This window comes from Paralichthys olivaceus, chromosome 21 (genome assembly GCF_024713975.1).
Source record: "Paralichthys olivaceus isolate ysfri-2021 chromosome 21, ASM2471397v2, whole genome shotgun sequence".
Lineage (NCBI taxonomy): Eukaryota > Metazoa > Chordata > Actinopteri > Pleuronectiformes > Paralichthyidae > Paralichthys > Paralichthys olivaceus.
Window position 1 is genome coordinate 12,199,029 of NC_091113.1, and position 24,835 is coordinate 12,223,863.

At 42.6% G+C, this 24,835-nt stretch overlaps 4 protein-coding genes across 9 annotated transcripts; 2 read left to right on the top strand and 2 right to left on the bottom strand.

Annotated features, from left to right (window-relative positions):
• Positions 1–7,884: 7,884 nt before the first annotated feature.
• On the top strand, positions 7,885–13,692 carry meiob (meiosis specific with OB-fold). 3 transcript variants are annotated; one of them, XR_011239689.1, is made up of 14 exons: positions 7,885–7,957; positions 8,233–8,345; positions 8,525–8,582; positions 8,768–8,899; positions 9,327–9,399; positions 9,570–9,765; positions 11,044–11,144; positions 11,362–11,414; positions 11,602–11,697; positions 11,905–11,997; positions 12,567–12,711; positions 12,802–12,956; positions 13,159–13,245; positions 13,327–13,692. XR_011239689.1 is itself a non-coding variant. In XM_069517375.1 (14 exons), the coding sequence occupies exons 2-14, from the start codon at positions 8,286–8,288 to the stop codon at positions 13,435–13,437; spliced, it is 1,392 nt and encodes a 463-aa protein (XP_069373476.1). In that variant the 5' UTR covers positions 7,885–7,957; positions 8,233–8,285; the 3' UTR covers positions 13,438–13,692. The 3 variants fall into 3 exon arrangements, 2 of the variants coding, with proteins under 2 accessions (XP_069373476.1, XP_069373477.1); XM_069517375.1 differs by having other exon boundaries at positions 12,802–12,988; XM_069517376.1 differs by having other exon boundaries at positions 8,768–8,896; positions 12,802–12,988.
• A 261-nt stretch (positions 13,693–13,953) lies between these two features.
• Positions 13,954–16,871, top strand: mlst8 (MTOR associated protein, LST8 homolog (S. cerevisiae)). Its single transcript, XM_020083318.2, has 9 exons — positions 13,954–14,077; positions 14,338–14,500; positions 14,761–14,812; positions 14,908–15,070; positions 15,146–15,221; positions 15,355–15,507; positions 15,591–15,715; positions 15,856–16,019; positions 16,262–16,871. Exons 2-9 carry the CDS (start codon positions 14,372–14,374, stop codon positions 16,378–16,380), a joined length of 981 nt encoding a protein of 326 aa, XP_019938877.1. The 5' UTR covers positions 13,954–14,077; positions 14,338–14,371; the 3' UTR covers positions 16,381–16,871.
• A 43-nt stretch (positions 16,872–16,914) lies between these two features.
• Positions 16,915–21,188, bottom strand: bricd5 (BRICHOS domain containing 5). Of its 4 annotated transcripts, none has more exons than XM_069517378.1 (7): positions 21,050–21,188; positions 20,681–20,903; positions 20,263–20,400; positions 20,035–20,184; positions 19,842–19,949; positions 18,446–18,596; positions 16,915–17,411 (listed from the first exon to the last, which is right to left on the bottom strand). In XM_069517378.1, the coding sequence occupies exons 2-7, from the start codon at positions 20,732–20,734 to the stop codon at positions 17,317–17,319; spliced, it is 696 nt and encodes a 231-aa protein (XP_069373479.1). In that variant the 5' UTR covers positions 20,735–20,903; positions 21,050–21,188; the 3' UTR covers positions 16,915–17,316. The 4 variants fall into 4 exon arrangements, with proteins under 4 accessions (XP_069373479.1, XP_069373478.1, XP_019938879.2 ...); XM_069517377.1 differs by having other exon boundaries at positions 18,446–18,599; XM_020083320.2 differs by having other exon boundaries at positions 16,915–17,174; positions 17,315–17,411; positions 18,446–18,599; positions 20,681–21,080.
• A 46-nt stretch (positions 21,189–21,234) lies between these two features.
• pgp (phosphoglycolate phosphatase) lies at positions 21,235–24,262 on the bottom strand. Its single transcript, XM_020111025.2, has 2 exons — positions 23,417–24,262; positions 21,235–22,618 (listed from the first exon to the last, which is right to left on the bottom strand). Exons 1-2 carry the CDS (start codon positions 24,009–24,011, stop codon positions 22,293–22,295), a joined length of 921 nt encoding a protein of 306 aa, XP_019966584.1. The 5' UTR covers positions 24,012–24,262; the 3' UTR covers positions 21,235–22,292.
• Positions 24,263–24,835: the final 573 nt, after the last annotated feature.

A 24,835-nucleotide genomic window follows, 5' to 3' on the forward strand; every position in this document is an offset into this window, starting at 1 on the left:
TGTACCACAGCATCGAGCCCCAGGAGCCTGACTGGTTATTACTGGGAAACACGGCCCTTCCCAGTCACATTCATTCTCTGCTGGTCTGGACCGGCTGCCGAGGCTCCACTAATGTGCTTCAGTACATGATGGCCCTGGCTGGGATGGGGCCATAATTCATTCCATTCCTTTTTATTAAACCCATAGCCACACTGTTATTAGTGCTTGGTGTGTGGAGTTCCTCTGTAAAAGCATGATGTCTTCCATATGTGATGTTACAACCATCCCGAGGAGAGATGACTGGGAGACACAGATGAGACGGAGCATTTTCCCTCTATAATGGCAGTCTGGTTTGAGGAAGGCCTTCGTGACATCCAGGGTTTAGAGTGGCAGGGCTCGCCCGTATGCAGGCATCTAATGTTTCAGTGCAGAACGGTGATGCAGGACCTATTATGGTGATTTATGCTTTACCAACTTGGATCATTTTCTCTTGCATCTGCTCCACAAAGATCAATATTTTCTTGTTACTTTTGCCCATGGCATGAATCCTCAGAAAATTTTAAAATATTTATTTCCATAAAAAACTTCTCAAGTAAAAGTACAACATCAACTTTGTCTACTTCAGTAAAAGTACTTGCTTTTAAATATACTAAGTAAAAATACATGGCAAGTAAAGCCCACTACCTAATGCAATGTTCTACTACATCATTAACTGTGTGTATGTACGTAGTTTAATACAAGAATAATACAGACAGGCAATGCTTTGTAAAAATGGAGTGGTAGAAGTACATATTTGCTGATATATGTAGTTGAGTAAAAGTAAAAAGAATTTTAAAATAAATCTACTTTAGTACAAATACATGAAAAATGTACTTACATACTGTAACTGCAGAAATAAATCAAACTTGCAGTAAAAACCCTTTTCAGTTATATTTTTCATGCTCTGCATAAATTTAAAAAAAACTATAAATACTAAAAAAAACAAATATACTTGTTTTCTTCCTTGCAAAAACAAAATCTCTTTTAAATTCACTTTACATTTTACATTTAGTTTGTTCAATACGCAAAACCAAAGGGATGAATCGACAAGTCGGTTTTATGGGAGGTCATGAGGGAAGCTTGCAGACCAGATTCCGACTGTAGCTTCATATTCAGAGTTATGGAAAAGTTCTCAGTCCTCTAAACTAAACAAGTGAAAACATTTATTTCTCAAATCAACTATTCATTTCATATTTCATTCTCAGTGAATCATCAAGGGTCACTCAACACTGGAGTGAATAATCTAAAGAAATATGAATGGGATTATGCACAGACTGTGGTAGTCTGGTAGATTAATGAGCTTTCAGACAGAGAAAGCAACAGGGAAACTTAATGACCGTTTAAAATCCAATACAAACAGCAGAGATGTCTTGTTAATGGCCTAAATAACCTTGAGATCATGAGAAATGGAATAACAGCTCTGGTTAGTCTCTGCATATTAAATCCTTTAGTCAACAGATCATAACTGTGATAGGTAAAATGGAAAAGGAAAGAGAGAGAGACACCTAAAACTGCACAGGGAACATAAACCTGATCGTTATTAGTTTTATTCTTTTACTGATTTTCTTCCTCAACGTCCAATGTTCATCTTGGAGCCAATCCCAGCTGACATAAAGGGACATGTCAGCCAATCACAGGGCTGACATTCAGAGGTAAACAATTATTTATGCTCACTTTCACACATCATAGACTTGGATGTTACTTATTTGTTTACATGAACTGCAAGATTTCGATATCAACCCGATCAGGACACTGCTATGGAAACAGCATTTTCTGAGGTCATTCTGAGAATAAGCAATAATCAAACTAAGATGTGGAGTATTACAAAACACATGATCTACTTAAGTTTTCACATACAACAGTTACCAACTGCTTGACGACATGTCCTGAGTTATATTGTAAACTAAATAGAAAAGTAACAAAACAAGATTGAAAAGACTATTAGCATCGTGCATTAAACTATTGCAGGTAGTTTTAAAATTCTGGCAGGAATGTTGGACACGAGTCATTATCACATCTATGCTCTGTATCATGCAAACGGGAATATTAATGGATTTCACCAACAGCAACTCATGCAAACATAGTGAAGTAATTTCTTAACCAGAAAAAAAACAAGGGAGGACCCAAATTCAGATGAGCACCAGGACTGGATCAAACAAAGTCTTACCTTCACGGTTAAAGGCAAAGGCAGTTGAATCAGAAGCAAGGATCCACACAAGAGAATGGAACTGGAGAGAATAACTCACGAGGAAAATGGTGAATTCAAACTGAGAAGAAATCTAAGAAGATCAAGAGGGAAGACAAGAGAGCACAGGGTTTAAAGAGAGGAGACACAGGTGAGAGGAATCAGGGCGGGGCATGTAATCAGGTGCAGGTCATCAAGAGGAAGTTAAGTCACCGATAACGTGACTCAGGTGGGACAGGAAGTGAGGGTTAACATAAAACAGGAAATGAGGGATAAGAGAAGGTAAATTAACAGAGTCGGAGTGAAGACCAATTTATGCGTCTGCGTGAATTTTCCCTCTGCAGCTGGGATGGTATTAGTGAAAGACGGAGGGTGGGGGGGAACATGCACAAACCACATGTGATTTATTGAAGGCATTATTATTGCAAAACTTAATAAGACATAATCGTATTATTGATGTCCATGTAAAAGTATGTAATTGCGTATTTAATTAACAGATGGAATTTTCCTAATGTTATATTCCATTGTTATATTCTATGAACAGAGAGAAGTTGCTCTCTGTATGTTGAAGCCGCACAGATGATGTTTTATACAGAACATCCGTCCCACACGCCATAAAACCAGCACCTTAACAAAGCAACACTGAAATAATTTAACAATCAACTCATAAATGTCATTATTGTCACATAGCGTGAAACAGTGTCCTGCTTTGTACAATTTTTAGGGGGCGAAGCAGCAGAATATAATGATTTCATTGTTCGATGGAACACATGTGGCAAAGAAATGAAAGCTTCTGTTTCATATATCACTCGGCAATAATTGAAAAAATGTGTTTCTCTCCTCATTTGAGGAAAAAAAGTTTTGAATGTTTTTTTTTTTTACGTTGCACTTGAGGTCAAATCTGGAGCGAGATATTTTTGCCAGGGTTTGTCAGAGGGGAACTACCTAAACAGTGGACGTTGTGAGGATGGTTGTGATAGAGCGGGACAGCAGGACAGACTTTGATGTAGCTGAAATACAGCTCCAGGTCTTTCCACAGTTAAAGTGATGAATGGATGAAAATGTCTCTGGGTAACATTAAATTGACAGTGGCTGTATATCAGGAGGGATTTTGGGCCTAGTGGATAAAAAGTTTGAACTGAGGGACACACGGTAAATCGATAGTAAAAAACACACATATATATACATATATACACACACACATACTCACATTTAAACACACAGTATGGATTACTGAACACATACAAACACGCACTAAAAATCTTACAACTTAAACATAGAATATTGAATTCAGGACGAGCAGAACAACAGTCCAGTGTTGTTCATACTAAGATACCTCATACCAGACATCTTGTATCTTCCTGTTTCAGTGTGTGTGTGTGTGTAAACACTGGTCCAGACTGAAATACTTTAAACAACTATTGGATGATGCCATGTCATCTGGTGCATACAGTCATCTTCCCCCTTGGTAATACCTTGATTGTTGATCTTGTTCCATCATATAGTTGAGTTTGTCCCATGTTTCAGTTAAGAATCAAAAGAGGACCCTAGAGAAAGAGAGATGGAATTATCCAACTATATTTAAAACAAAATGCAACCAAAAAGCACCATTCCTACTGTCAATTTTATTTTCGAGTTACATTTCTACCAAATTTCCAGAAAATATAAACAAAACATCTGCATTTTATAATTGTCATGAGTCATTATACAGCCCATTGTCTTTTTAAATATGTTTCCGTGTAAAATTTAAGTTTTACAGAATTAATTATGTATTATAGTAAAGGTTGTAATTCTTTTAATCAAATTTGTCTGTAAGTATTCACATTCTTGGTTGGGTCAACTGTAGCAAAACCCAGTTCCCCCAGGGTATCAATAAAGTTTTTCTGATTAAATATGAATGAATTTATATTTGTGCCATTATCAGTGTATAGCCACTTCACAACCTGACCTACAATGAAGCACCAAACTGTCATTTTTCCACCCATGATGCACCCTCGGCTGAATCTCCTCCACTAATCTGGATGAAGGACAGAGAACATGCCGGCCGTGTAGGTGGAGGTTTTGTGAGGACAGTGAAATGAGAGCAGCATCTAGAAAACAGGTGAATCAAAAACAACAGCACTTTTATATTCTGCAACATTCAGTACCAGCATGGACACGTTCACTGCAAACATACAGCAAGGGAAGAGAATGTTGTTTTGTCATTTCCTTTATGCCATTTCAAGTTTCCTCTCTTTTTTTCAGTTATGAATGTCATGTAATGTGATGTTTCCTCTGCAAAAGTCAGTTATTAGAACATCAAACAGCCTGTCGTAGCCATTACATGACCACAGCGACAATGTTCCTCCCATTACCTCAACATGGTGGCATAATGACGGGAGCTGACATCATGCATGCCTCTGATTTCTTCCTCCGTGCTGCTTTTCAACAGCACATTATTAACATCTTGTAAGGTTTCCTCTGCAGTCGTGTAACCCCGTCTCCTTTGGATATGACAAAAAGAAAAGAGACGGAGAGCATTGTTCGAGCAGAGCCCAGCCGGATGGCTGTGGCCGTGAGCGGCAGCGGTGGTGGCGGTGCAGCAGGAACAGAACAGCCAGTCACACAGGTGGCAGGGAAATTACAGAGTACGCATACTTGTAGTTTGGATGTCTTCCATCTCTGGAAGCCAATAAAGACTGCACAGGCAGCTGCCAGAGACTGTGAAAGCTATACTTGGATGTAGAAGCTTGGGCCGTGCCAAGATATTGCTCACTGTTCATCGGTCATACAGTACAATATGTTTTAATGGTCTGATTCGATAAAAGACTGATGATAGATACGATAAGATCCTAATAGAATATCCCTTTCTGGAGCTGGTGCAGATTATTTCCCTTTAAACAATAGCATTATTGTGTTTGCAATGCGTGCCCTCATATGCGTGCATGCCTGCTTGTGCTTTGGTTTACCAAACTAAACGCTACAACTTGTCTACCCACTTCCTGTGCAGCAAATTACAACACTGTAAACCCACACTGTGCACTAGTAGTTTTGGAGCATTACATGCAGATATACTTTCTTAGACTTCCTAAATACAAATGGTCATTTTAGATCAAACTATGAGTTTGTGCGGCTCCGCTGTTGGACGAAGAACACAGAGAACTATGAGGAAATATGTATCCGTCACATCCTTTCGATTCCCTCGGCTCTAATAGGACTTGTCTCGGTGTGTTTGTGTTGTATTTGTGTTGCCATGCCTCTCCGCAGTTACCGGTGTCTTTACTTCCTCTTCTCCTCTCAGGTTTTAAACAGGGGGAGCAGCTTAACCACAAAACGCCCATCTGGTGCCATCATGGAGGTCCAGTGGACAGCTGCTGAATTACAACAGTCCTGGAGGAAGCTTTGTATGGGACCATTATTTTAGAAACATTATTTATGTGTGTATGTTTGTGTGTGTGTGTAACTGTATCTCAATCCGTGTGTGTTACACATTTATCTAAACATTCACGGATCAATGCACCTATTTGCAGAATTGAACACATATGAATCTCAACATTTGCGGATTCTTTTACACATTACATGTGATTCAGCTGACGCTTTTATCCAACAAGACTTAATGCATTCAACATCTATGAGGGGCCACTTTTTTAGGGGGGGGGGTTTCAGCATCTTGCCCAAGGACGCTTTAGCAGGGGCTCGAGCTGCTGACCTTCTGTTTGGAGGATAACTGCTCTACCCCCTCAGCCACAGCCGCCCTTTGAGACATTTGCCTTTGAGACAATGAATGCAGTAACTGTAAACACACCTAACTGTATGGAACCATGCATGGCACATGTAGATAGAATAACACACAGAGGCACACGCTGACACACACACACACACACACACACAGTCATGTCTCTGTGACTTCAGAGGACATTCATTTGACTTACAGTGATTTACCGAAGACTTACTCTAACCTTAACCATAGTTCCTCCTTGCAAACCCCTAAACTTAACATTAATTTAACCTTAACCTAAAATGAATCTAACCTTAACGTTAACCTAACCTTAATCTAAATTTAACCTTTATCCAACCAAAAATATGTCTCAACCTTTAAACAGATTAAAGTCCTCACAGCATAATAATACCTGGACTAAACACACACACAGTCAAATGATAGATTAAACTATAGATTATTAGTGGAGGAGTGGTCAGACGGCTGCAGACTCTCCAGGGAGCCGACCTGAGGCTGAGGGGCCATCCAATCACAGCACATTCCTGCAGAGACTGTGCCATGTAGGTACTTGCATTTTTTTGTCCGTGAATAAAGTCCTGCCAGCAGAAGCGATGAGCAGGACCTTAGGTGACTGCTCATGAAGTTAAAATCACTTCAGAGGAGCCAGCTGAACATTGACTCGAAGTATGATTGATGACAGATGAACAGAGACTATGGATTCATTCTGAATAAATCATTGAACCTAAAGTAAGTTTCACCTGATTTATCTGATGGTGTTTTACTGTGCCGCTGTGATTGATGGACTCACAAACCGCAGTGTGAAAAACCTAATGAAATTAGAATTTGAAATTTCGTTTCATTTGAATAAGCAGCCGCGGGTGCGAATAGCAAATCGATTATTCTGCGTAGGTTAATGTTCAGTGTTTAATCAGTCCAGTTTCACATTATACAACATTACACAAAGCCCATCAATACACTCATGGAACATTACACATGTCTGCTGAGAGGTAATCTCACCGTGTTGACTTTGTGTTATTATGTTGTAAAATGTCTGCTTCTACATTGTTTTATCAGCGATTAGAAACCGCAGAGTCGCTTCAGCAGACATATTACTGCCTGAAAATCAACATCAGTCACAGGGAAGAGTTATCCGATCCAAACACCCCGACCACGAGGATTAGTCACTGCGGAAGAGGAACGGGGCCGTGTGGGGCTGAATGAGGGTTTACTGCTACACCTTTTCACTCCCCGCTCAAGTCTTCGAGACAGTATCATGTGTCAAATCCAGCTTTGTGCTATCAAAACCAAACCAGGAAACTGTCAAATTCATCCGAGCAAACCTGTCCGAGTGCAGATCCCGTGCTGCGGGTGATGACTGGGATAGATTATCAAGGCCTGAGATGCAGGGATATATTTCACAGTAGAGAAAGGAGCCCTGTGGTGTACAAATACAGTTTGATGTGTATGAATGTGTCAGTGTGTGTATGCAACTGTGTGTATCAAGCTCTGGAAAAACAAATTGAGAGTCCATTGTAAAGTTATCGGTTTCTCTGGTTTTACTATGTATGTAGCCTATAATGCACATTTTTCTTCTATTCTTTAAACTACAGACAACATTCTTCTCAAATTCCAAAGTTACAAGATGCAGGAATTAAATGTCTGCCACACATTTATAGATGCAGATTTAAGAAAATTCTACATTTTTTGTGGAGCTGTAGATTTTTACTTTGGTAAAATGATGTAGACTTTGCAGGTTTAGATTTTTCCACCGAGGAATATCCAAATATTTTAGAATATGAAGAATTGGGATGCGAAAAAAATTACACACACACATTTCCGAATACAACAAAAAAATGATAATCAATTTTATTTTATTTAAATTATTTAAAACAGCTACCTATATATATATTTTAGAAAGAAGGAAAATGTGAACGGGCATGTGAATTATTTCTGCACACGTTTATCATTTTGTTAATTGTGATAATTCAGACTGCATTTGAAGGCAACACCGGAGTCGCGCAGATGTTATCGCGAGACAACAGCTTTGCCGTGATAAGGTAAATAAAAATGTATAAATATACTTAAAACTGTAAAGAAATGAATTATAACATATATAATATCATCTGTCCATGTTGTCAATTATAAGTTATACAACAGGAAACAGGTCACATTAGCTTTGCTCTACTTCTAGCTAATGTTAGCCAACAAGCTAATATTTGTTTATTCGCTCGGAGCTAATGTCTCTGGTTTACGCTAGCTTTAGAAAAAGCTAAATGTTGGAATAGTTTTATTAACATGTTAACTCTTGTTGTTTTTATTTCATTAAATGCAGAGACAGTAAATGTGACCACAGCTGAACAGGGACTATCTGCTAAAAGAAACAAAATGGCTGCTTATCAGAGCTTCATTGCCATCTCTGAGCTTCATCCCAATTTCTCTCATCCGGTGAGTTATGATGAATTTCCAGATGAATTTTATATCTGATCAGCAACAACCCTTAAAACCGTTTAATGAGCCTGAATGAGTTTTTACATAATTACAGATCTACGTTGGTGGATCTGACTCCGTTCTGTAACTTGTGTTGAACTAGTCATTGAACTTGTCAATGCTCTTTCATTTTCCAGAAGGTGACAGGAATCATCATCTGGAAAACAGATGTGAAAAGCTTCCCTGACAGAAAAAGTATGGATCAGTGTAATAAGTATCAGTGCACCTAAGCGGTTCTTATTTCCTCCACCTTAGTGTCCTGAACACCACCACCCTCTCCTGGATGATTAAATATCCACAATACAACTCTGCCAGCATTTCTCTTTTCCTTTTTATCTATTAAATGCAACACTCACTGAACCTGTGTGTCTGGATTCCAGATGTTGGTGCGGACAGATTCACTTTTGGCTTCACTATCAAGGACTCGCCTGACTTTTTCATTAATGTGGCAGCCTGGGGAAACGATGGCTACATCAACGGCCTTTCCAACAGCTTCAGCATCGGAGACTGTGGTGAGGAAGTTCCTGCTAAAGCTCCCATATGCTTTAAAAGCCCTTAAGATTTTGGCAAAATATTCATCTAGTTATTTAGTCATTCATAGTAGAGGCCTTAAATGTTTTAGATTAGTATAATAGAACAAAAGGAATCTTCGCTCATGTTCAGCTTCGACCCCTTGTTTACTTCAAAACCTACTGATTTTGAGTATTAAATATTAATCAATGTAAGCCGAGATCATGATATCTGTTGAATTTTTACATTATATGAGATCTTTCTTTAGTTGCAATGAAAATCAAGCTACTCAAGAACAATATAGTAACATTATCATTTAAAAAAAGGTAAGTACTTAAACATATACATTTAGCAAGGATGCAATGGAAAGTATAACATGTACACAGTGAAATGTCTTAGCACAAAATTGTTTCTTATTATTTTTTCAAGTCATCGTTGAAAATCCATTGGTTGCCAACAAAGACCCAGAGAAAGATGAGCGATTCTATCCCACAACACCAAGGTAATTAAAAACATAACTTGTCATCACCACATCCTGTGGTGCTTTCAGGAAGCTGGAGGGAAACAAGGGTACCAGGATGCAATGCTGTTTAAAATATGATGTAACCATGTTTAATCTCTGATGGTGGTGTCAAAGGACTCAGTGGTTCAGAGGCCTGCGTCTGTTCTCAGCCTCTACAGGCTCCTGGTGACGGAGGCTCACTCCCAGGTGTCCCTGTGTGCCGACATGGACACCATCGACAGACTGCTGCCACTCATCCACCTGCCGGTGAAGGACTCCAGAGATTTTTACTCACTGGGAGACATAGTGGCCAACGGGCAGCAGCTGGATGGAACAGTAGTCAATATACTGGCGGCAGTGAAATCGGTAAGAGCATGGTAAAGCTAGAGTCCTTTAAAATGTCTGCAAATTTCATAGCCAGTGAGTAGGTTGGCTGATGACACTTAACATGTGACATACACGAATCTGGAAGAACACAAATACCTCAGGATAAAAATGATGCCGATGGTGCCACACCCTTAGAAGACCCTGATGTCAATCTCTCTTTGCATTCCTCATATATGAATTCCAGAAAATGTCCACAAAAGTGAATCCAGACGATTTCCAGCGTTCATGTTTGAAAACGGCTTTAGTTTTCATCAATCTGCCTCAACAATTCCCCACATTTCCCAAAAGGCTTTTCTGTGTTACATGGAGAGAGTGGAACAATGGTGATGTTAACCAATGTGTTTTTTCCAGTTAAGTGAAATGTAAATGTTTGAGAAAAACACTATAGTGTGCTGTACATAACAGTAAAGAGACTCTTACATGAAGAGTTCAACACTTGAAGAAATACAGCTATTTGCCTTATTACCAGAAGTAAAATTAGAACTTATTGCTTTAGGGGGAATGTTTCTGTGAAAACCATATGAGCTGAGAGTTGTAAGTTTGAATCCTGCAGGAAGAATTTTAATGAGGCCTGTGGTCACAGTGTGAACTCCTAATAAGTCCTCATTGTTGACTCAATCAAGGCCATTACATTTTTGGGATGTAATAAATTATTGCAATGTTTTCAGTAAATATTGACAATCCGCGTATGAAATTCAGATATCACAACATTTCAGTGATGGTTCACTACAGAAATGAACCAGGATGTATTTTCCAGCGTTTCTCACACACTGATTGTATTAGATAGTGGTTTCTCAGCTGTCTTTTTCTCCACACTCAGTTCTACCATGGTGGAAAATCGGCTGTAAAAGTTTCCTGAGCAGAAAAACAACATTAAAAAGAGGGGAAGGGTTCCAATGTAACATCATGAAAGTCAGTCATGGAAAAGTCATGGAAGTTGCCACTGAAGTCGCGGTGGGAAGCCTGATAAGCTTGTTAGAGGAAGTTTTTTGACCATGAGCACATATGCAGAGCAAATGTTAAAAATCAAACATGTCAGTTTTCTAAATTTGCTGAATTCATGTCTTATAAATTGCCTAATAGACGACATTGAGTCTGTTTGGTCTGTGTGGTAACGTGAGGGTATGCGTGTTGTTTGCCTGGAACATACCAACTCACCATAAAGCCTCTGAAGATGTGTCTGTAAGTTCACGGAGAGTTTAGATCCTTTATGAAGGGAAGATCCTGCCATATGACATGACTGTGTTTACTTTTCAGACCGGAGAGCCAAAGCTGTTCACCACTTCAGATGGACGCAAAGGCCAAAGACTGGAAGTGAAGCTCTTTGACGACTCTGTCTCGTCCTTCCCCGTCGTCTGGTGCGTCACAGCAGTTTAGTCAATTGGAAAATGAATAAATATTTATTACTTTTGTTGCTTCTGTGCCATATTCCATCTTATTGGTGACTCCGATCACCACCGTGTGTCTTTAGGTTACCATAAATTTACTATGGTGACATGAATCTGAGCTGCATGTGTATTTGATTTTCACTGTGCCCTCCCCCGAGTGACTCCCTGACCTCTGCTTCACTCACAGCTGGGACAGAGAAGCCATTCAGTTAGCGCAAACCTGGATACCCAAGGAGACGGGTAGGTTAACGGCTGCCGCTCACTCACAGCTACGAACGAAATCTGAATTGAGCTGTTTTTCCAGCCTGTCATGTTCTATTAGCATACGGCACTGACGAGAGACATGGAAGTGGATATTTGAGACGTGATTGTGTGTTTGTGTTTGAGCTAACTTACTGTTGTTTTAACTTTGACTCTTCATTCAAAGTTCTCTTCATCGCTGATGCAAAGATCAGCTTTGACAGCTTCCGCAGTGGCATGACAGCGACCGTTAACTCGAAAACCATTATCACTGTCAATCCCGGTAAGATATTAAAGAAACATTAACAAAAACGAGAGATCTGATATAACCGTTTATTGTGCAATTAATCAAATACAAAAGTCAAATAATGTGTGAATCGAACCACCAGGATGTGGTGTGCAGTGTAGGAAAAAGAATATCTTCCCGCTGTGCGAGTAGAATATTTTCAGTGAGGAATATGTGTCACAGTCAATCATCATTTGCTCTCAGACACCAGGGAGGCCAGCCTGCTGTTCAGCTTCGCCAAACAAATGTCAGAGTCTGGAGCTCTGGATCAAGATGAGAAGCCAGAGGACGTTCCCGGTGGGTTACACTCAAGTTCTGAGACCAGTGTGGCTGAGATCATAGTTTTTTCCTTGTGATATTCTACTGTGTAATTCTCTAATTGTCTGCAGCTCCTATGAAACAACCAAAACTAACAATGCATTGATACATCAAGTACTGGCTGTGTGGCCTGTGTAGCTGTGTATTCCTCTAAGCCATGGGCCCACACTGTCACAGCCACTAACATGTTTAATCTCGAAAAGAACCCAAGTAGTTTTATTTTGTTGTTTAAATTGAGTTTGACCCAAAATACCTTAAATACTAACCGTTACACTGTGATATCCACGGCTGAAAGTAGTCCCCAACAAGCACACACTTCAATACTGCAATACTACTATAATACTACTTAAATGTTCACTAGAATTGAATTTAATCTCCACCCACCATTTTTTGTTAGGAACTTTTCACAACATAATACAACACATCTTTTCAACCACCTTGTTGAATATTAAAACCTGAGGTAGCACATCAAATTAACAGATGACAATGCAGTCTGTGTTAAGAAAGTGGCTGCAGACATGGACGTGTTCCTGCTTTTGTCTCTGCAGTGGATTCCATCGTCGACGTGTACACGGTGAGCCAGCTGAAGCAGAAGGCCAACGAGAGTCCTGAAGCTTTCTTTGGCATCACGTACAGCTTCATGTCCAAACTCGACCTCGACACCTCTGTTTCCAAAGTCATCAAGACACGGTGGTGAGCTCAAACAAGCTGAGACTGTGGATACTTCTTTTTGCCTCTCTGGTCCGTGAACAATCCCTCCATTAGTTTTGTCTCCTGTTTCAGCTCCAGGTGTAAGTTCCAGGTGACTGATGATGCACAGAGTTGTACCAGCCTGCTGTGCACAGGGACGGATCAGGTGCTGTCAGCCACCACAGGCTTTGACCTGCTGGTGGACTTCACAGATCACACCGGCACCCTGCACGCCTGCACCCTCAGAGGTCCAGTGGCAGAGAAGACACTTGGCTGCACAGTTAGTGCCAATTTACAGAAGGATGGTTATTAAGCATCATCTCTTAATGTAGTAGCCCCTATGTTCAGGGATAAAAGAACATATGAGAAGAGAGATGCATCCTGATACATGTTGGAAATATGTTCAACTTTCTGCATCTGTACTTCAGCTCTCCGTTTCATCTGTTGCAGACAAAAGAATTCACCAGTCTGACCGACGATGAGCGAACTGCAAAGAAGTGGAAATTTCTTCTGGAGAGATGCAAAATATACGTGAAGGTACAGCAGCTTTTGATCCTCTGCCGTGCCACGTCAGTGTTAAAGGAAATCACATGTTCTAATTCCTACACTATGTTGTAGATCCTGCCTTCCACTAAGACGAGGAGTGGGATCAGGGGAGCGGTGGTCGCCTGCTCTCTGGCCGACCCCGGGGAGGTGAAACAGCACATGTCTGCCCTGCTGAGCCTCTGATCCACACACACACACACACACACACACACACACACACACACACACCACCGGCCAAGTAGGAAAACACATGTTGTATGATCGCAGTCGTCTGTTTGACCTGCTGTTTGCTGCTGTTCTGTTGAAGATGTTAACATGGGGAAATAGTAATTTTGTGAATCGATGCATCGTGGGCATTATTTAATTAACCTATTTATTCATATATTTAAGAATGTTCTGTTGGTTTAACTGCTTATTAAAACTGTTGAATTAACTAAACTATTCATTTATATTTTTTATAAATATATTCACACATTTATTTATGTAATTTATATATTTGTCAAGTGTCTCACGCAACTGTCATTGTTCCATTAAATGTGATTTAATGAGAAACCAGACGTATAGAATGTATGACTTGGCGTTTTGTGGTGGGGTTTGTAATCAAAAGTATATTTTGACTAAAATTAAAATGTTGATTGCACCACATCTCTATTGACCCAGGGTGTTTTACTTTCATGTCATCCATTTCTATTGCAATGATTCGTATTAGTCGGTAGATGGTGCGAGTGCACCGATTAAGAATCCCGGAACTTTTAAACTACTACATGTTGCCAGGGGACACATTACAGGGACGTACTAAACTCATCGTCAACATCAACTGAAGGTAAAGACAACTTGTCTTTTCTCTTTGTTTTTCTTTATTTAGAGACAGAAGCTGTTGTAAGTTATTTCCTACAATAAGACAAAGACACGGTGTGTCAGATGATTGTATGAATTCCCTGACAGGCGGAGTCAAGCTACTTTGCTAACGTTAGCCTGTGCGTTGTAAGATTCGTGTTTTCTTTACACAGCACGAGAATAAACACACCACGTTGTGTTTAATGCACTGACGCTGCAGTAAGTGTCTGCCTGTCTGCTCCTCAGTGTCTTACCTTCCTCCCTCCCTGCGGTATCGAGCATGAACGTGAACCAGGGCACGGTGGGCAGCGACCCGGTCATTCTGGCCACGGCTGGTTACGACCACACGGTACGCTTCTGGCAGGCCCACAGCGGCATCTGCACCAGGACCGTCCAGCACCAGGACTCTGTATCCTCCACACTCACAGGGTGTTAGAAGCGGCCAGGGACAGTATCTTGTCTCCTGAAGTCTGAAGAAAATGTGGTCTGAGGTGTCTTTCATAAGTAGGACAAGTCTTTCCAGTGTGTTTAGATGACATAAGCATTTCATGGTGTCCCTCTGCTCTAGAGAACCTTGTTCAAGTTGTCTTATAGTGAATCCATGATTACTACCTAGCTGTTAAATGTTATAATAAATAATAAACTATAAACCTCAACATTTCCTGCCAGCAAGTAAATTCACTTGAGGTGACACCAGACAGGAGTATGATTGCAGCTGCAGGTTGGTGAAGTTTTTTGTTTGTTTCTTCCAATCCTTTAATACTTGGACTGCTTAATCAAAGTCATGGCTTCATTATGTCATTCAATCTTTTCTAGGGTATCAGCACATCCGTATGTATGACCTGAACTCCAACAACCCCAACCCTGTGATCAACTACGATGGAGTAACCAAGAACATCACGTCTGTGGGCTTCCATGAAGATGGGCGCTGGATGTACACGGGGGGAGAGGACTGCATGGCTCGCATCTGGGACCTGAGGTATGGGAATGCGTGCTCACATCGTATATGATAATCTCTATATATTCACACTTTTACTCCTGCTCCTTTCTATAGGTCAAGAAATCTGCAGTGTCAGAGGATTTTTCAAGTCAACGCTCCAATCAACTGTGTTTGCCTGCATCCTAACCAGGTGAGCCACTGACATGTTACTTGTTATTTAATAGTCTGAGATAAAAGGGTGTTTATTTTATTACTTTATGTCAATCAGAGCGTGTGGTTTACCGTCGGACGATGTCAGGAAACGCTGATGTTGTGTCTTTCAGGCCGAGCTGATTGTAGGAGACCAGAGTGGAGTGATTCATATCTGGGATCTCAAGACTGACCACAACGAACAGCTGATTCCTGAGCCCGAGGTCTCGATCAACTCAGTCCACATTGACCCAGATGCCAGTTACATGGCGGCAGTCAACAGCTCGGTCAGTGCACGAACAGTCCAAATAATGTGGAGGGTCAAGGTAAATCCTACAACTGAAACCCCCTCCTTTGTCCTCCTGAACAGGGAAACTGTTACGTGTGGAACCTCGCTGGAGGCATCGGAGATGAAGTGACTCAGCTCATTCCCAAAACTAAGATCCCAGCACACAAACGCTACTCGCTCCGCTGCAAGTTCAGCCCCGATTCAACGTGAGTATCCCTCTCTTTACACACTAGCTGTCCAGAAACTGCTGTTATTTACCATATCTGCTTTTGTTTTCTCAAAAAAAAACCAGTTTACTGCACTGATGGTGATGATATAAACTGCCTGTGTTTGTCCTCACCTCCAGACTACTCGCCACCTGCTCAGCAGATCAGACCTGTAAGATCTGGAGAACGTCCAATTTCTCACTCATGACTGAACTGAGCATCAAGAGCAACAATCCCGGAGAGACGTCGAGAGGCTGGATGTGGGACTGCGCCTTCTCTGGAGACTCCCAGTATATTGTGACTGGTCAGTACACGCGCCCCAGCAACAACGCAATTTCAAGACACTCTACTAGCAAAACCATTCCATTGTGACATGATAAGCTTTTGGACAGCAGTCATATCGTCCATCTTTATATGTGGTCTGTGGTTGTAGTTAGACCTGCCTCTGAAGCTCTGTAAGAATAATCTTTCACTCAGTAGTGTTATGACTTAGCTGACCGTCATTATAAAGTAAGTTATATATATAAGTTTGTCTTCTGTCCGCAGCGTCCTCAGACAACCTGGCTCGCCTGTGGTGTGTGGAAACCGGTGAGATCAAGAGGGAATACAGCGGCCACCAGAAGGCCGTGGTGTGTCTGGCCTTCAATGACAGTGTGCTGGGCTGAAGAGGAAGGAGGTGAACTGGCAGGACATGGCAGACGGTCGCTGCAGGGGGTGGCATAAAGACTCTTTGGAAGATGTGACTCAAAACCAGACGATGTACGTCTCTTGGCATCAATGGGAATTTTTAAAAAAGTTCTCCCTGAAATTATCTTGGAAGAAAGCAGGGGCTTGTTTGAACGTAATGACGGTTCTTCCTGCCAGATGCCTGTAAGTATTCAATTATGGACTTGAGGTTTGAGTCTGATGAAAATACACAATAGTGTTTATCGACTTCCCCACAGGTTTTAACTTCATTTCTCAGTGCAGAAACAAATACAATTTCAAGTCTTTGTTTTTATAAGTACACTGTATTTATTGAACCAAAAGGACCACGTTATTCTTCACCTTCATAATTGATCTGTCATGTATGATAATTCATTTAATGCTCTATATTTAAAGATGTGCTATTCTTGATGATTCCACGTGGATTGAGAATAAATGGTGATAATATAAATGTTTTCATTTTTTCACTCTGTCGAAGAAAAACTGAAGACAAATTAACCAACATCTTTTATTAGGCAGATCAAAACACTGCAACAGGAATGGCTACACATAATACAACTGCAGTAGTGGGTTACAGGAAATACAATTGGAGGCATGTACCAAAAAAAGGGATTCTTTCTTCTGTAATCTCTGAAGCGTGCCACCAGAGGGTATTACACATGAAGGGGGTGACGATGGGGCTCCGGCGATAACTGTGACAGCCTGTCTTCATGTCTTTGCTCTCTCTGAAGGGTGGAAACTGGTTTACCGGCGGCTGTATGGCACAAAGGAAACAGTCAAAGCTGCCTTTTGTTCTGTTCTTTTACAATTTTCGGTCTTGCAGAGGGACACCTAAAAAGACAACTTTGCCTTTTCCCTGATTGTTTGCGGGGAGGAGAAGAAGTGAACACGTACAGTCACTCTGGCAGGTAGTAGAAACACACAGACACACAGATGTTGCTGGGGAAACAGATGTCGATGCAGAAGTAGACCAGCCTCTGTTTGCCTGGGCCTGAGAGACAGAGAGGGAGGAAGACTATGATGACTCTTTAAGAAATGTGATGAAGTTGTTGAAAACATAACGAGACGATGCGGAATTCCAGTTTTTTTTACAGCCTCCATAAATGTGGGTGTGGGTCCAGAAGATAGTCTCCACCGGTAGGTGCAACATGGCATGTGGCATATGTAATGTTAAAAGACCCAGAATACAATTTTGAGCCTTTTATCGATGGAGAAAAAGCACAAAATGTCACGGTCGCATGGTCCATGTCAAGAAGAGCAGTCTTTCCACATAATTCACATTCACCACCACATGTATTAGGTTGATGAGTGGGTGTACAGTTAAGTACCAGGTGTTTTTTTTTTCAGCCTGCCGAAGTGGAAAGGTCAATGAACATAGACGAGGGTTAAGTTTCAGCAGCATTACGGAGTTGTAAGCTGATCAAATTTAAAAACCATGCATGCGTAGCCTCTGTGGTGCTGACAAATAAAGGCTTTCACGTTTTTTATTTTTTTATTATGAAGCCAAAATGTTGGCTACAAATGTAATAAAATGTCAGGTTCAGCATTTCTGCTTCTCAAATGTGAGAATTTGCTCAATTATGACACTTTACTGAAACTCATTGTGGTTTCTGACCATATGGATGTGAAGAACACATTGAAATGATTTATAATGGACATGTTGGACTATTTTCTCACTTTTTATCAGGTAAATAATCAGATAAGGCTGGTGTTAGTCTAATTTTTTGTTATTGTTCTCAAATCCAATGAAAAATCCAGAAGGCCTAAAGCCCTAAATACTCTCAAACCTTAGAAAACAAATCATTTGTTAAGCATAGAACCTTTCACCAAACATTACTCGGGAGTAAATAGTTAATGTACTCCTGTTTGAATACACGTGGTTCTCCACTGATACAGTTTGTGTGAGGGGACTGACTCGTCTTAATACAGAAGGACATCACCAGTGAAAGGATGTGGTTCGTTTACATTACATCTCTTCACAACAACCCTTTTTAGTTTATTCTCTCATTTTTTGACTGTCCTCACCGTTTGCCCTCCTGGTCCAGTGGACGGAGCTGTTATGACACAGCGCCTGCAGAGGCTCCTCGAGAGTGGACACTTCCACCTGACTGGCTGCCAGCACCCCCAGGAACTCTGTCTGCCTCTGTGTCTCGTTCCCAGACAGCTGGAAGTGACTCTGCTGAGCAGACAAATAATATTTCAGCATCTCAGCACAAAAATCCACCACAAACGAGAAGTTCTGTCTTCTGCATTGTCATTAAAAAAGTGTGAGAAATCACATCACAGTTTCAAGGTAATGGGAATATATGTAAGTGAACGCGATGGAGATATGAACAAGGACAAAGAAAAAGATTGAAACTGAAGCTGCTGATATCTCCTCTGCTGAGGTCAACGAGGTCCCACTTCTTGCTCATCACAAAGGCGGTAAATAATTGTGCCACTTACGCTGCTGATTGGCTTCGATACAGAGCTACTTAGAGCGCTGTTATGCTCGAGTGAGGCACATAACAGCCAGTATTCCTCCGCTCTGAGTGACCAAGACCATTGTGCCTCAAACTACATCTATTCTCCATCCTCTCTCTATTCCACCTAACGTAGATTGAATGTCTGCGATTTGCAGCCTGGTTGAGATACGTGACACCACCGGACGGGATCACAAAACTGCTCAGCGGCTTTTGATGCATGGAAATGGGCTATTGTGCAAGAAAAAACTATGATCAGGCAGAGAAACCGAATCCCTGCGAGGTCCCACATCACATCTCTGGACGACAACATGACCATTCACCTGCTCGTTTCCTCAGATAACAGTTGAGAATCAGATGCTCCCATTCAAATCACATCTGAATTCAGCAGGACTGAGGAGAATGATGAAATATGGACGTCAACATTAAAGATCCGGGTATTTTTCACCATGCAGACAAACACAGATGCTTCAGGCTGCATTAATTCCAACAGAGGAGTCTTAAAAGCCTCACACAGAGTGGCCATTGTGCCTCGCTCGAGGGCTCAGGCTCGCAGCCGTGAAGCCTCCTGTAAGAGATCCTGGGCACGCCGAGGGGGCTGGCAGGATCAGATGTGCTGAGGAATTCAGCCGTGGAGGCGGGAGAGAGAGGGGGGGGACTGTGCAGGCCCTTCCAAGCCCTGTATGCCTCACCTTTCTCTTTTGTACAGAGTGGGAAGTGATGCAAAACGTATGAACCCCAGCAGATCCTGGCTCAGGGGATAAAAAAGCTGTGAGTCAGAGTCAGAAACGCCAGTTCGCACATTAGTGAGGCAGAGACTTTAGAGGAAGCTGGCAGAGCTGAAAGGGCAACCCCAGCTTTCTCTTCTTCTTAATTTAGACTCACATATCCTGAATGCGGCGAGGTGGGGGGGCCCCGTTATGTAACCCTCAACCGTTGAGTTCTCACGTGCCCGTTACCTGGTGTGTTTGCTCATGAAGGAGGGAGTGCACGTTGTCATAATCAGACTCCTCCATCTTTTGCAGGAAGCAGGTGTCCTGGTCCACTGGTTTGTAACATATCAAACCCTGCAACACAGACAGACGTTTGTCCAATAGCGTTACTTCTCATGTAGATAGCATGTGAGTCATACTGTAAATCACCTATACGCACGTGTTTGACATCGAACAGCACGGTGGACGTCTGATTTGCCGGCGAGGTCACCGAAAAGGTCACCAGGTCATTCTGCTGGTCCACCACCGCCGACTGATTGATCACCACTCCAGTCTGATCTTGAACCGAGACCCTCACGATCTGTGAAGGCTACATGAAAAACACATTGGGATTATTGTAGGCAGCCGAGTGAGGGACAACGTGGGAGTTACAGCGAAGGGGTCAGACCTGAGAGTGGGGTTGCGACAGCCCGAGGTGCCCCGTCAAACCGAGGGTGATGACGAGCAAGAGCAGAGAGGCTGAGAGGCTGACCCAGAATGCCTTATGTGGAAAATGGGACTGAAGGGCTGCAGGCGGAGCCCCATCCTGAAGAGACGTTAGCACACATAAGAGCTAATGACAAGCTCTTTAAAAAGAACTTGAGTTTACAGGACGTAAACATTCAACTGTGGCAGGAAAATTAGACAATATTCTTTTGAAAACTACTGTATTGCTGCCAATTTCTGTCCTATTGTGTGGCTGCTACTGTGGGAAAGCGTTTGGAAACACATGCAGAACAAAACCCCAAACGGATTCCTTGACCCCTCACATGCAAATCCCTCCATCATTCAGTTTTCTTCAGTTGAATTAGAAGCTGTGTTCTTACCGTGCACTGAGTTTCCTCCAGGCGGTTTTCTGATCGTTTCCAACACGTCACCATCCTGTGTCCCTTGACGGCTCCTCACTGCCTTCTTGTGGCTATCGACATGGAGCTGCGGTCATGACCAGCACCGACTGAGACTCCGTTCACCTGGTCAGCTCCTCTTTGTCAGACCTCCCACCTTTTTCTTCCCCCACCACCACCTCCTCCTCCTTTACCTCTCCAGTCCCTTCACACAAAAAAACCCTGAATCCGCTTTTGTCTTCCTGCAATTTCCTCATTTTTTCCCTTCGTCTTTCCTGCCTGATATGACTTAATGTGCCTCTTTAGCATCATCCATCCTTTCATTCACTCTTATTCTTAACGTGCACTCACATGAGGAGTTGGCCGCCCGCCCCGGGCCGCACAAAGGACAAAGGGAAAGTCTCTCTCATCAGGTGAGAGTTGATATGCTGCTGTAGTCCAGCCGATGACAAGCCCCAAGGTGACTTTAAGCGCAGGGTTAAGAGGCAAGTGAGCCATGTTCACTTTGAACAGAAAGCAGAGATGGATGCAGTAAGGACAGATTATGTTTTATTACAGACTGGATTTCAGTGACAGCAGGAGGAACAGAGAGTGGACGGTAAAAAGGAAGACAGATGATCTTAAATCTATCAATAATAACTTGACAGACAAAAAGGACTGGATATAATTTCAAAATTCCATGAGTGTAAAAGCAAATATGAGCACAATCTGTTGAGGTGTTGAAATATACAAAGCTCAAGTCATAAAGGGTCAGTGCATTTTAGTTGTATTATCTGCTTGCACACGTTTCACCGAACTATTGAAACTGTGTGTTTGCTTATTTCCCTTCTTGATTTTGACATGTTGCTTAAGGCGAGATTGCACCACACACAGGATCAGGTCTTTCAAAGTACACCACCTCTCTCCTTGACCCAAAAAAGGAACCAAAACTACATACTCTTCCATTTAACACTTAAAAATTGCATTGAAACAATACTGGAAGTCAATTTTTTCATGTTATAAATCCTTTACTTATATAATGTAATGGTTTAGTAAACGACAAAAGTGCTGACGAACTCTGGGTAGCCGCTCTAGAATATTTTTTTGTCTCCTCTGTCACACAACAGTTGTGAGTTTGTTGTAGCGATGTTCTGAATATTAAGCCACTTTTATACATGACCTCATGAGATGTTCGGAATATTAAGTCTACATATTTATCAAGATTTTGCCGTTTACATACGAAGAACGCAGCAGGAAAAAAACAACAGGGAAATGTCAGGAGCAGATGAGGTGGCATTAACGTAGAACATGCCGTTAAAGGCTCTTGACTCTCATCTTCATCAACATGCAAACATGCTCACTGGAAATTTTCCTGCTGCATTCTCAAATGGACTCAGTTCCCAGAAAATATCCAGAGCAACTGACTCTGACATTTGAATTCTCACGTACAGATCCTGCGCAAAATCCCAGCAAAATATCCAGACTTCAGCACCAGTCTGAAAGCAGCTTTAATGACGATGAACACTGGCGTGTGACAGGCTACCCAACTTCCTCAGATGTGCAGCAGCTAGGCTATCACGTAGCTACTCTTCTGCTCGACAGACCAGGGGCGCTCTCATCCCTGCAGAACTGGGAGGAGATCTGCGATGCTCTCCACGTAATAATCCGGAACCATCCCCTGCCTCTCTGCACAACCGCTCTTCTGGTGGGCCTCAGCATCAGCCACCGTGCTGACCCCTGTGAGGGTGAGGAGGGTCTTCAGGCCGCAGTTGGAGCCCAGTAATATATCAGTGTCTAGGCGGTCGCCCACCATCAGGCAGCGGTTGCGGTCCACGCTGAACTGGGAGTCCACACAGTCGAACATGAAGTGGTTGGGTTTGCCGACAGTCTGGGCCTGGCGCTGGGCGGCAGTCTCGACGGCCTGTAGCAGGCAGCCTGTACCTGAGGGGGGGGGGGGCGAGTGTCAGGAGGTGATGTGACCTTTTGCTTCATGTAACTGCAGATCACTATTTTACTTCATTCTTTGTGCTATCAAAAGAAAATCTGAGCTCTGTGACACATTTTATATAATGTGTTTTGTCTACCATGAAATAATTTGTTGTTTTTTTCTATTTGCATGTGTTTTCTTAATTTGCAGTGCGTTGAGCTCTCTCGGCCATCGTAGTATTGGAATGAATGAATGAGTTAGTTAATTAATAGAACTTAATTGTCCACTACGAGTGGAAAACTGCCTTTGGGTCACCAATACAGCATAAAATCAGACAAGTGGATGGTTATCATTATTGTAGGCCATGTATCCTGAGTTACCTTGTGATTCCCATCCCTTAAAGGTTCAGTGTGTAAGATTTAGGTGTATACATTATATGAAACAACCCTATTGATGTTTCCACTAGTGTGTAATAATCTAAATTGTATGAATTGCTGTTTTCTTTCCCCTAAAATGGGCCTTTTATATTTAAATACATTTACATCAGGAGCGGGTCCTCTATACGGAGGCCGCCGTGTTTTTTACAGTTGTCAAAACTAAACAAACTAAACACATTTTGAGTTTTTATGAGCAACATGCAAGTTCACCACTAGATGTCACAACATTCTACACACTGAACCTTTAAATAAAGTTAATCAAAACCTTATATCTTAGATAGATAGATAGATAGATAGATTGGGATTGGGATCCCTGAACTAAATGGATCTCTGATATTTGACAGGAGAGCAGTTGTGTGTGAGTTTGAATCCTACCTGGGACTGCCTTGCCTCCCTCCAGGGGCAGCCTGGTGTCCCTGTTGGTCCCCACGAACAGACAGCCCTGCTGGCTCAGGTACTGCAGGGCTCTGTTCAGCTTCATGTAGCTGAAGTGCTCATCGAAGCCGACCACCACCGCCTTCACCTCGGGGTCCAGGGGCACGTTGGCCCAGTCGGCCTGCTTCCCGGAGACGTGGTCCGGTCCCACCCCGGTCTGCTGGATCCCTACGGCCTCCAGCTCCTGCTCCATGGCTCTGCTGCCGATCAGGTAGACTTTCCCCCGCAGCTCGCACACCGTCTTCAGGTACACGGCGGAGCAGTACGCGGTACCGAACACCTCCTCCTCCCGCACGTCGAAGCCCAGCTTGGACATCTTGTCGGCGTACATCCTCCGGGTCTTGCTGCTGTTGTTGGTGACGAAGAAGACCCTCTTGCCGCGCTCCTTCAGCAGGTGGATGACCTCGGAGGCTCCGGGGATGGCCTGCTCCCCGCGCCAGATCACCCCGTCGCAGTCGAACAGGACGCTGTCCACCGACTCCAGCAGCTGCTTCCCCAGCGCCCCGGTCAACCGAGTGCATTTGGCCGCAGACATGAGCGAGGAAGGACAGAGGCGACAGAATCAATGAAATTCAAAATGTCAACTTCGTCCAACTACCGAGCGAAGTCCCGGGAGTGAGCGGCTGTCAGCAGGTTCAGCGGCAGCGTGTGTGGAGAGCTCGTGTGGTAAAGTACAAACCCAGGAAACCGGTTTGGTTTGAAAAGCGAAGCATTGACATGAACCGGATTGAAGCTCTGACCTTCTACACACAACTTACATCAGATGTGTGTTCACTTCCGCACCGGCTTAAAGGGACAGGACCCCGGAGTCAGTGACAGGGCTGCAGCTATGAGCTTCAGGGGCCTGGGGGGGGTATGATGCAAATCTGATTTTGTCCCCCAGGTGAGCCAGATCTGATAGTTTAATGTCAGTGTGAACATCACAAATCACATGCAATCTGATCTTTTCACATCAGATTCAGATTGTTTTTAAATGTGACTTCAGTCTAAGCAGCCGTGTGACCAGTATCTGACTTCAATGCGACTTTTACGTCACCCTACATCGACATTCCTCGTAATTTTTGCGAAGGGACGGGTGGGAGACTTGGAAGACGGCAACAACAGAGGTTGTATCGTAACCGGTCTGTGTATGAATGCCTATCAGGAGAAACCGTGGACGCTCACATCTGTGGCCTCCATGTGTTTACAGACTTCTGCTCCTTGTTTACTTCCTCTCACAGCATCCATACACTGACGTCTTCTTCTTGTTCCTCACATCAGGGCCATGACCAGTTCACATTGGAGTTTGATCCAGGCCACATTTAAAAAGATAATGTGAACAGCTGCATAAAACAAATCTGATCTAGATAAAATCTGAGC

What these genes read in the sequence shown, in the direction of transcription:
- meiob (XM_069517375.1), top strand. Translation starts at nt 8,286, where the DNA reads ATGGCTGCTTATCAGAGCTTCATTGCCATCTCTGAGCTTCATCCCAAT. An exon ending in CTTCAGCATCGGAGACTGTG is followed by an intron (nt 8,900 to 9,326) that starts GTGAGGAAGTTC and finishes TATTTTTTCAAG; the next exon opens with TCATCGTTGAAAATCCATTG. An exon ending in GAAGCCAGAGGACGTTCCCG is followed by an intron (nt 11,998 to 12,566) that starts GTGGGTTACACT and finishes TTGTCTCTGCAG; the next exon opens with TGGATTCCATCGTCGACGTG.
- mlst8 (XM_020083318.2), top strand. Translation starts at nt 14,372, where the DNA reads ATGAACGTGAACCAGGGCACGGTGGGCAGCGACCCGGTCATTCTGGCC. An exon ending in GAGTATGATTGCAGCTGCAG is followed by an intron (nt 14,813 to 14,907) that starts GTTGGTGAAGTT and finishes AATCTTTTCTAG; the next exon opens with GGTATCAGCACATCCGTATG. An exon ending in AAGTTCAGCCCCGATTCAAC is followed by an intron (nt 15,716 to 15,855) that starts GTGAGTATCCCT and finishes CCTCACCTCCAG; the next exon opens with ACTACTCGCCACCTGCTCAG.
- bricd5 (XM_069517377.1), bottom strand. Translation starts at nt 20,734, where the DNA reads ATGGTGACGTGTTGGAAACGATCAGAAAACCGCCTGGAGGAAACTCAG. An exon ending in TGGAGGAAACTCAGTGCACG is followed by an intron (nt 20,401 to 20,680) that starts GTAAGAACACAG and finishes ACGTCTCTTCAG; the next exon opens with GATGGGGCTCCGCCTGCAGC. An exon ending in CTGGACCAGGAGGGCAAACG is followed by an intron (nt 17,412 to 18,445) that starts GTGAGGACAGTC and finishes TCTGTCTCTCAG; the next exon opens with GCCCAGGCAAACAGAGGCTG.
- pgp (XM_020111025.2), bottom strand. Translation starts at nt 24,011, where the DNA reads ATGTCTGCGGCCAAATGCACTCGGTTGACCGGGGCGCTGGGGAAGCAG. An exon ending in GGGAGGCAAGGCAGTCCCAG is followed by an intron (nt 22,619 to 23,416) that starts GTAGGATTCAAA and finishes CCCCCCCCTCAG; the next exon opens with GTACAGGCTGCCTGCTACAG.